Genomic DNA, 12,040 nt, shown 5'->3' on the forward strand with positions numbered 1-12,040 from the left:
TCGAGAAAATTTTTTAATGGTTTATTTGAAACTGGAACAATACCTTTAATTAATCGCCCGACTAGAATCACAAGTCATTCATCATCATTAATTGATAACGTTTTAACTACCGATTTTTTTTATAAGTCGCTAAAAAAAGGAATTATAAAAACCGATGTTTCCGATCACTTCCCGATTTTTTTTTCTCTATGTGTTAATTTAAAAAAAGAAAAGCAAGGAAAAGTTTTTATATAAAAACGGCTTATCAATAATAATAATTTAAATTCTTTCAGAGAACAATTATCACTTGTAGATTGGGGTTATATTAACTTTAATGATAATATCAACTTAATCTACGACAATTTTTTCAAAACTTTTCACCAAGTGTATGATTCCAGTTTTCCTTTAATTGAACTAGTTTTAAGCAATAAAGAAATATCATCTCCTTGGATTACTAAAGGTCTCAGAAAATCGTCAAAAATTAAGCAGAAGCTTTACATAAAATACCTAAAATCAAAATCTGAAAAACATAAACAAAATTATAAAACTTATACAATTTTATTTGAAAAGCTTCGCAAAAATGCAAAAAAAAACTACTATTCAAACTTGCTTAATAAATATAAGCACAACTCAAAACGCGTCTGGCAAATCATGAAGGAGGTGTCTGGAAAACTTAAACCAAATAAAAATTTACTCCCAAATTTTATACAAATTGATAACAAATTAATAAATTACTCAAATGATTTTGCATTTGAATTTAATAAGCTTTTCACCACTATCAGTACAAAATTAAGCGATAGTATTTCATTCATTAAAGATAAATCTGTTGATGAGTTCGAAACATCAATAAGCTCTAATCTAAATTGTACTGAGTTAACTTTTAATGAATTTGAGGTTGCTTTTAAGTCATTAAAACGTAATAAAGCTACTGGGTATGATGATATTAACACAAATATTGTGATTGATTCCTACGATGTTATAAAAGATATTCTTTATAAAATCTTCAGAGCATCCATTGCACAAGAGTCTTTTCCAGATAAACTAAAAATAGCAAAAGTAACTCCAATCTTTAAGACGGGGGATCGTACAAATATAACAAATTATCGCCCTATTTCAGTTCTTCCAGTTTTTTCAAAAATTTTGGAAAGAATAATGTACAACCGAATCTACTCATATCTTGTTGAAAATAAAATTCTATACGAAAACCAATTTGGTTTCAAAAAAAATAATTCAACCGAGCATGCCATTCTTCAACTAACGCGCAATATAACTGACTCTTTTAAAGACTCTTGTTTTACACTAGGAGTGTTTATTGATTTGTCTAAGGCATTTGATACTGTCAATCATCAAATTCTGTTAAAAAAACTAATATCATATGGTATTAAAGATAAAACCCTATTATGGTTTGAAAGTTATCTTACTAACCGTAAACAGTTTGTTTACAATAAAGATTCTATATCTCATCTATTAATGTGGTGTTTCACAAGGATCCATACTTGGTCCACTTATTTTTTTAATATACATAAATGACCTTCATAAATCATCAAACTTAACAACAATAAATTTTGCAGATGACACTAACTTGTTTTTGTCTCATAAAGATATTAATATGCTTTTTAATAATATGACAAATGAATTAAAAAAAGTATCTGTTTGGTTTAAACAAAATAGATTGTCTCTAAATATAGAAAAAACTAAATGGACACTTTTTTATCTACCTTCAAAAAAACAGAAACTGCCTCATATCATGCCAGACCTTTTAATCGATAATATAATAATAAAAAGAGAAAAAGTTACTAAGTTTCTTGGAGTATATATTGATGAGAATCTATCTTGGAGAAATCATATTGATAATACCTCCAATAAAATCGCTAAATGCATCGGAATTCTCTATAAAGCAAGAAATGTATTATGTAAACACCAGTTAACATAATTATATTATTCATTTATACATTGTCATATAAACTACGCGAATATTATATGGGGAAGCACTCATAGAACAAAACTAAAATCTCTTTACCTTCATCAGAAACACGCAGCTTGCGCAATAAATTTTAAAAATCGGTTTTTTCATACGAAACAACTTTTTAAAGAAATGAATATTTTAAATATATATCAACAAAATGTCTTTAACATTTTATGTTTCATGTTTAAATGTAGAGAAAATTTGTTGCCAAACGTATTACAAAATCTTTATTGTATGAAACCTAAAAACAAATATAATCTTCGAATTAATAACAATCTTACTGCCCCTTTTTGCCATAAAAGCAAAGACCAGTTTTTTGTTTCTTATTGAGGTCTTTATCTCTGGAACAAAATAGTCTTACCAAATTTTGATTTTTCTACCCAACTGACTTTTGCTTCATTCAAACAAAAACTTAAAAGAATTATATTTCTAATTGAAAATATTTTGATTTATTTTTAATTGTTTTTTTGTTTTGTTTGTTTGTTTGTTCGTTGTTGTTCTATTTTGCATATTTTATTTATTTTTTAATCTTGGCTTTTTAAAATTTTATCTTGGTTTTTACATGTTGTTGCATGAAGTTGTATTATTATTATTATTTCACTTAAGACATTGTATTTTTATCAAAAATTAACCATACGTTGTAAAGGGCTTCATGACAAGATCCATATGATCTTCTAGAAGTCCTGTCGTTACTAATGTAAAAATTGTAAAATATAATTGGTTATTGTAATATTTTTAAACGGCAAAATATTAAAGAAAAAAAAAAAAAAAAATTTTAGGAATAATATTTGATAAACATCTTAATTGGAAAAGTCATATTACGCTAGTTGAAAACAAAATTTCTAAAACTATAGGCATTATGCATAAAACAAAGCACCTACTAAGTAAAAATGTTTAATAGATTTATATTACTCTTTTATCCATAACTACATAAGCTATTGTAATATTACTTAGGCAAGTACTTCCCGTTCAGGAAAAAATATGTATATTATGCAAAAACAAGCCAGTAGAATTATATGTGATGTACATAAATACGCCCACTCCAAGCCGTTACTCCGGGAAATAAAAGCTCCTAATGTCCATGAGTTAAACGTGTTCCAAAACTTGTTATTCATGTTTAAATATCAAAATGACATGCTTCCAAAGTTCTTTAATTACTAATTTCTAAAAATATATCATAAATACTTAACGAGGTGCTCTATCCATAATTTTAATTTACCTAAGTCAACTCTTGAAACATCTGATTACTCAATTTTATATTGAGGGCCTTGTCTGCGGAACATAGTTCTTAATGAAAATATGAAAAGCTTAACTTAAATAAATTGTTTTAAAAATATAGTTAAACAGTATTTACTTGAATTAACAGACAAAAACATATTTTTGTATTTTTAAATGAAAAAAAAAAAAAATCTTGTAATATTTCTTACTGTATGTATTTATTTAACTTTTGGAACTTGTCGTATTCTTGTTGTAATTATGTTTTAACTTGTTTTATGTAACCAATATTTGTAAATTTATATAATGAAAACTTTGTAAAAAACATTTTACGCTTACTATAGGGGCTTAATGACAAGACTTCTGTCTTCTATTTGCTCCTGTCGTTATTAGTTTTTTATTTTTTTATTTAAATTTTATTGATAAAAATTGTACAACAAGATCGTTGTAAAATGTTTATATATGACGAAATAAATGTTTCTAAAAATCTCAGAAACTTAGGAAGATACAAAACTGCCTTTGTCAGAAAATTCTATGAACAATTTATTATCTTATAAAATAATAAGTCAACCACGTGTTGGAAGCATGGGAGGCGGCGTTGCAATCTAAATTCTTTACAAGTTTGTATTTAAAGCATAGCGTTCTCTACTACAGGCCTATTCATCGCGCAACCGGATTTTTTTGTGGAGGCCTACTTTTTTACGGCAAAAAAAATAACTTTGTAATATTAAAGCTAAAAAGTATTTTTAATTCTCTGTATAGTCTAATAATTTTTTTTTGATAAAAAAGAAAAAGAAAGAAAAAATTATCTTAAGTAATAAACAATGTAAATAAAAGGCAAAGAAATTTTTTCTAATTTAAAATTTCACACATTTACATAATTATATAGCTTTAGTTTCGGCTTTAACATCTAAATACAAAATTGATATTTTTTTATATTGAGTAGAAATGTTATTAAACCAAACAAAGAATATTAGATAAATTTTGATTAAAATTGTTAACGAAATCTAAAAAAAACAAAAAAAACTATTATATGAAACTTGTACAGATCTTTTATAAAATAGTTTTATAATATAAATATTTATAATATATATAATTTAAAACTTTTATACTATATATATATATTATAAATAATAGACAACTAAGTAGACTTCTAAGAGATTTTAAATACTTTTAGTGCAGGTTTTGCCAGATCTTGGAGTGACAATGGTACATAAATTTTTTTTAAAAATGTTGCTCAATATTACACAATGATGTTCTTCCATATCCAATAAATAATAGTCTGATATAATCATAAAAATACTACTTAAAGATTTTCTGCAAACATGATCTTTAACTATTTGAAAAATTACAAAACAAAAAAATGTCCATTGGCACAAATTATCAGTTGGAATTTTTAATCCACCACGATCCAAAAATTTAGAAAACTGACCATATTTTTGATAATAGAACGTTATTTGATCTAAAAGTTCATAATCAGTTCGTTCTTTATCATTTCGTGTAAGTGACATTTTGACATCATCAGCAGTAGAAGATTCTAGATCTTGCAAGTTATCAAGAATTTCGCAGCAGTCATTTCACAGCACGCATTCAGACAATTTGTAATGGCATAACACATATTGATGACCAGACTTCACATTAAAATTGTCAATATCTACATTTAATTTCAAAAGTAAAGATGCATGTTTGATACGTAATTTTTCAATAACTTGTTGAACACTAAGAAAATAAGTACCACCAGATCCTTGACGAAGTATACTATATTCTTTTTTGAGGTGATCTGATGTAAATTGACCAAGAAGTACATAGTTTTGCATAGTGTTAAGTAAATATCTACATAGATCTACACGCTTACCTTTGGGACCTGCCATTTTAACTACCATATCACCAAATTGTAGTATTAAATTTAAACGGTTGTCATCAGGATTATTGATAACAGCCTGCAAAGGATCATTATGCCTTGTATCAGCACCAATAGTTTCGACATTCAAAATTTTCTACCAAATAATAACTTTATTGATAAATATAGCAGTGTCGTTAACATCACTATGAATCATGTCAGGATGTTGCAAAAGAGCAGCGTAAGTTTTTTCAGAAAATACTCTTAAAACCGTTTATACACACTGTCGTTCAACAGGTTTAGGAGAAATAGAAATTTCATTCAGGTCAGATAACTTTAGAAAGCTTCTGGATTCTGCATTATAAAGCTGCTTTAAATGAGTCCATTTTGCAATCCTGGTTACTCCGTTATCGTCAAGTATTAATTCCTGAGTTTTTTCAGTTAACCAAAGATTACGAATATTTTTTATGAGGTGTACAAAATCATAAAGTAAATACTTTCCACCTACTGTTAACCATGGTTTTCCCGGAACGAATGTGTACATTTAAAAAAAAGCCTGATTGACACGATTCCCATCACATATAATAGCTTTTACATTTGCACTGACTGAATCAATTATTTGATTGGTTAAATTAATCTGTTCAAACAAAAAATCAGATCGTAATTTTGATATTAGTATCATTTTAATTAACACCTTTGGACCCCCGTTTAAACAAACAGCCATAATCCCTAACAGTGTTTTGGACAATTCCACTGGATTATCCTCCGATCTACCAAAAATAGTTCCACCATGGTAAAGCAAACTTTTTTTAACATATATTTCATCATGTAGTATGATACATAATTTCTGCTTATCCAGAAGAGAGTTAAAAATTGAATAAATAAATTTGTTTTCGTTAATATTAGAAATTTTTGAAGTAATTCGAGTCAGTGTTAAAATAGATGGAAGTTAATAACCATTTCTTAAGCGATCATATAATGCCCTTGATGTTGAAAAGTATACAAAAGAGCGTATAAGTATTTCAGGTGTATAAAGTTTATTTCCAACTGTTTTTGGTCCCATAACTAAAATATGTTGCATAATTACTTCTTTTTTATTGTCTGTTTTCAAGGAGCTTAAAAAACGAAGTATCTTATCAAACTTAGACCAGGTATCAACAGTTATGATTCGATTTACTGTTAAGCTAGAAATGTGACACTTAATCCCATAATGAAATGTTTCAAAGGTAAGACTTTCATAAATTTGAATTACAAAAAAAGGTATTCCATTAAAAAATTGGAAAGATTGTATAAAAATACAGCCATCAACCATAAACGATAAAATTGGATATTGGTGATCATTGCTATTGATAAACTTGTTTTTAATGTCACAAAAAGTAGCTTTATCCCTTTTAAGAAATGTGTCTAGCTCATCATTTAATGTACTTCTAATGCCACTTAAGGATCTTTTGGTAGTTCTTTCAGTTGGATTAGAAGTTGGAATTTGAGATAAAGGTATTCCTAGCCAAATAGAAGGAGGATTTTTTGGTCGACGTATTCCTCCACGCACTATAACTGTATCAACATTTGGAGGCCAGTGTAACTCACAGATAACAGTATACTTTTTAACAACTAAACCAGAGTTTGGAATAGCTTTTATCCATTTTTCACGCTCAACGTTATCACTTGGAAACCGATAAACTGATATTTTATTAACTTTACTAGATATATTGTTTTTTTTCACTTTAATAGTTGGTGTGACAAGCATACACACAACATTTATTTGGCATGATGATTTAATCTAAATTTTTATAAATATTTTTTTATAATTTTATAAATATATTATTTGCTTTGAATTAAATCTGAAACTCCATGTTTAAATTATATAAGTTCATTAACATTGTATTATATTTCATTATTTAAATGTATATCATAAACAACAAGACATTTTATCTGGTCTGAACCACTGATCTCAATAATAACTGATCTCAATAATAACACTGATAATATAACTGATCTCAATATTAACAATAATATAACTGATCTCAATAATAACAAATCACTGATCTCAATAATAACAATTATTATTGAGATCAGTGGTCTGAACGTGGAGAAATAATATTTCTTGCCGTAAAAAAGTAGGCCTCCACAAAAATATCCGGTTGCGCGATGAATAGGCCTGTAGTAGAGAACGCTATGATTTAAAGCAAATAAACATCAAAGGCTGTCGACTTGCGTAAAAAAATGTTAATTTGTTTGCAGAGGATTATGGGATGCCCGGGTAGAATAACATTTAAAAAACAAATTAAAAACGAATATATATATATATATATATATAAAGTTATATAAAGCAACAAATGCTATTAGTAATGAAATATTTCTAAATACTTTATTGGTTTTTTAATCAAATTTTGGACTCGATTTGTTAAATTACATTTTTGACTTAAAATATGAACCCACTTAAATCTGGTTGCTATAAAAAAATATAAAACCACTCTGAAAACTAGAAAAATCAGAAATATATATATATATAAATATATATATATATAAATATATATATATATATATATATATATATATATATATATATATATATATATATATATATATATATATATATATATATATATATATATATATATATATATATATATATATAATTGTTGTTATTATACAATTGAAATTATTTGTGTAGCAAACGTTCCATCTTTTTATAGTTTTTTTTATTGCGTGGAGAAAGATCTCGGTTATACAGTTTAATAAAATAAAATACTCGTGATATGACAAATATATGGACTATTTTTTTTTGTAGGTAAAAAGCATGTTCGAAATGATATTTGAATAAAAACTCAAAAGAACATATTTCCATTATTTTAGAAGATAATCTAAAAACCAGGTTTTCCATATCAAGTCACTTTTCAATATATTCTATGAAAAATACTTCCATATTAGAAATCAAAGAAACTAACGATGAATTTGGATAACAATTTTGGATGTTTGTTTGTTTATTGGTCTCCATACCATTCTTACTAGCTATTGTAAAATCAATCGATACACTGCAAAGTACTACCTTACAATGTTGACACAGAGAGATTCTTTTTATTAACAAGTTAGAGAAATATGTATGTGATTGTTCTATAGATTGTTTTATAAGGATAGCAACAGGAAATCTGTTTTAAAAGAACATTATTTTTTGTATTATTATCAAAAAATAGACAATCTTTTTTAGTTAGTATTTTTTGTGAATTTTCAAATAAGGAATTTAGATCCAATACCACACTAAAATCTGTTTCTGCCAGACAGTTGCTATTAGACTTACTAGTTTCTACTGACAACAGCAAAAGGGCATTCTGGTAAGCTGCTCGAAATTGTCTTACAGTCGGTCTGTCATTCCACCCTTCTTTACTCCGTATAGTTCCAAAAAAACTTTCTAAGCAATCTTGGTTGAAGCGAGATGTGCAAACAAAAGGAAATCCTTCCAAGAGAAGCTCCTGGCACAATTCTAGTATACTGTTAATTGTAAAATTTAACCCCCAATGACTAGCTATCTTGGATTGGGATTGTACATCACAAAGCTATCACAAGCTATCTTGGATTGGGATTGTACTTCCATTTCTTAATCCAAGTTTGGAGTTCTTTTAACAATGTAATGTTATTTCCATTAGTTGTTATAGCACAACGAGCAGGTTTATCACCCTGAATCTTTCTTGAATTTAACAGATCAAAAAGAATATCAATTTTTTCAACAAATTGGGCAGTCACTCTTACAGTTGACGGTAATATATTTGCAGTGACACACAAAGACAATGCGGTGGCAACCTGATGACTTAATACTTGTGTTGCTAGATTAACTCTTATTTTTAGAAATGCTCCAGGATCGAGATGTTTGTCAGTCAATTTTGGTGCAAGACGGATAGGATTGCATTTGTCTAGCTCATACAACATTCTAATGTGATTCCATGAAACTATATTACCATCAATATTAATGTTATGTCGCATAAGATTATTGCGAACACTTTTAATTAGATGAGGGGGATCAAAGATAATATGAATTCTATTTTTTAAAGACAAGTGTTGAATATAAGATTTTATTTTTGAAAAACCAAGAACATTAAGTGCTGCAATATTAGTTGATCCTTGATCACACACAATACACCGAACTAACAATCCACAGTCCTGAACTTTTGATATAGCTTCTTGAATAAACTTAATAAGATTAACTGTTGAAACAGTTGAGTTACTGAAAAAATATGCAATTGGTTGTTTCCATTTAGTGGCAATACCTCTGATAATAAAAACTAGAGCTTGATTCAGTGGTTTCTTGTTCTTTATTCCAAAAACAACATCTACACTTTTATCATAATCTAAGTGTTGTTTAAGTGCCATCTCATCCAATACTAAACTGCAATTACAATCTTGTTGATTCATGTTATTAACACGAAGTTTTAGTAAAGTAACTTTTGTGAGAATCCAGTTGGCATATCGCCATAAGCTCTTGTTAGAAACAATTTCAATGTGTTGCGACTTGGTAAAGAAAATATATTACTTAACATTTTATAAGTTTGTGGACTATGAAAAATAACTCGTAGTCCAAGTAATTTATCCGATATTGTCCAACGATTTCCTTTTTTATGGCGGTAACTCATTTTTATTTGACTTGTAAAAAATTTTTGTTGATCATCTGAAAGAAAGTTTTTAGATAAATCTAAAATATGATTAATTGAGTTATTGCAACTTTTATGCTTTTTTTTCTCTAACAGTTTTATTTTTTTTCGTAGCCTGCATATTGTAACACAAGATGTACGCAATGAATTTAAGACTTTTCTGTACTTTTTTATATTTACAGTTTCTATATTGGCTTGAGTGTTTTCAACTTTACTATCATTATTTTCATTTTGTATTTTTTTAACTTTTAAAGGCAAATGATTTCTTTTGGTAGGTGGTTTTCTTTTTTCTCCTACAGATGGTGGTGGATTGGGAACATTAAAAAATGTAGGGATTGCATTATAAAGCAGACGTTTTCCTCCATTGTTTGTAAAATAGTACATTGAACTTTCAAAATGGTTACTACACAAACGATATTCTTTGTTCAAAACTTCAACAGACTTTCTATCTAGATCTCCTCTTCTACAATTTATAACCCATTTCTTGCACCTTTAAAAATAAGAATAACATATACTTTTCGTTGCATACTAATTGAATTACAATTACATTACATAAATTAATCAGTAAAATAACTCGATAAAATGAAAACAAAAACTTATACTAAAAGAAAACAAATACACATAACTTATGAGTATTTGTTCAAACTTATGTCATAAGTTTAAAAAGTTGCACAATAGCCTACTTTAATTTTGTGTTACAAAAATAATGTGTTAAATTAAAAAAAATATATATATATATATATATTAAGTACTAAATTATATAAATTAAGTACTTAAATCATAATGCTTAGTAAAGTTAAGTAATTACCTTTCTTTGTCTCTTGGAAAACGAAAAAAGGACACATTTTTATCGGCTACTCCACTGGTATTTGTGCAGTTAACTGCTGCACAATATAAAGGCATTTCTTTATACTAAAAACTATAACTTATTGAAGAAAAAACGCAATATAATATACAGATAACAATTTTCAGTTTCATCCAAATTTGTTATGAGATTTAATTTTTATACTACCTACACATCCCATAATGCCTTGCGCATACGATTACAGTTTAAACTATGTAAATATAGAAGAGTTGACAGCCCTTGATAAACATGTTGAAAATTTGCATATTAAAATTCTTAGTAACTGGTAAGCTAACTGGTAAGCCTTTTTTTTATCTTCTCGCTTTATCGACCGCCATGAGGTAAGCAAATTAACTTTCGCAAAATATCGCAAATGAGTAATCAGAATAAGCATTTTTTTTTCGCTGGTTGATTAAACTCGGATGCAATGTGTTATGAAAATTTGAAAATAAAAAAAAAAATTTAAATTTATTACTTGAATTAAACATTATATTAGCCATGTTCAAGCCTACACGGAGTTTCATTTAACGGTGGCAATAAAAAAAAATTTGGTATCGTTAGAGGTTAAATTGCGTCACTAGCGTCTTTTCAAGTATAACAAAGTAATTAAAGTTATTTTCTAAACGGTTTAAAAATCATTCAGACAGTTTTTCTCACTATAACAAAAGTTACAAATAAACTCTAAGTTCCTATTTAAAAAATCATTTTTAACATTTTTTTCAAATAGGAACTAAATTTTATTTTGTAAAAAACTTTTTTTCATAAAACCTCACATAGTATTCGTTTATTTTCTTATAATTTTACAGTTGGTTTTGGTTGTTGTATTAACTTTTGATACCCCAAAGCCCTTTCTTTGCGGCACAAGATCCCAATTGAAATAAACGTCTTTAAATATATATACAAATATTAACTTTAATAAAATTAAATTCCAATGAACTTGTTTGGATTTTAATTTTATTAAAGTTAATATTTGTATATATATTTAATATGAATTAATATGAACTTGTTTGGCGGAGACCCGAGTTCGATTTCAAGTCTGAGTTCAAATAAAAATTAACTATACTTTATTCGGACATTTTTTTCAGGCACCTCTCTTTAGAAAATTTAAAAACGTAAAAAACGTAAGTAAAAAACGAGTCTAAGGCGTCCGTAAAAAACGTTTATGAAAAAAGCGTTCGTAAAAACGAGTCTAAAGAGTCCGTAACAAACGAGATTAATAATATTGAAAACAAAGCCTAAAATCCAGTGCCGAGTGTAGGCTTCCCACACTCCTTAATTGAAGGTAGGAAAGAAGCAGCAAATTTTGTGCCCTTTTGCTAATTTAAGGAGCTTTTTATTTTAGCAACACCTAGCGGTAAAATTTGGAAGATTTTGAGACCCTAATGACAAGTTTCTTTTTTTTTGGTGAGAGGCATCGAACTTATTAGCCATGGCACTGCTAAATCCTGTTTTTTGTGGACTTAAAAAAATAGGTTGCCTGAAATACGCTTTACTCAGGGTAGGGAGTTTTGTCACGTGACATTTTATCGCGGAAAAAAATCGTTAATATATAT

At 27.6% G+C, this 12,040-nt stretch overlaps 1 protein-coding gene across 1 annotated transcript; it reads right to left on the reverse strand.

Moving 5' to 3' along the window:
• Positions 1-9,424: 9,424 nt before the first annotated feature.
• LOC136089859 (52 kDa repressor of the inhibitor of the protein kinase-like) lies at positions 9,425-10,596 on the reverse strand. Its single transcript, XM_065815951.1, has 2 exons — positions 10,452-10,596; positions 9,425-10,133 (listed from the first exon to the last, which is right to left on the reverse strand). Exons 1-2 carry the CDS (start codon positions 10,544-10,546, stop codon positions 9,425-9,427), a joined length of 804 nt encoding a protein of 267 aa, XP_065672023.1. The 5' UTR covers positions 10,547-10,596.
• Between the last annotated feature and the right edge of the window lie 1,444 nt (positions 10,597-12,040).

The sequence above is a fragment of the Hydra vulgaris genome, chromosome 13 (assembly GCF_038396675.1).
Source record: "Hydra vulgaris chromosome 13, alternate assembly HydraT2T_AEP".
Lineage (NCBI taxonomy): Eukaryota > Metazoa > Cnidaria > Hydrozoa > Anthoathecata > Hydridae > Hydra > Hydra vulgaris.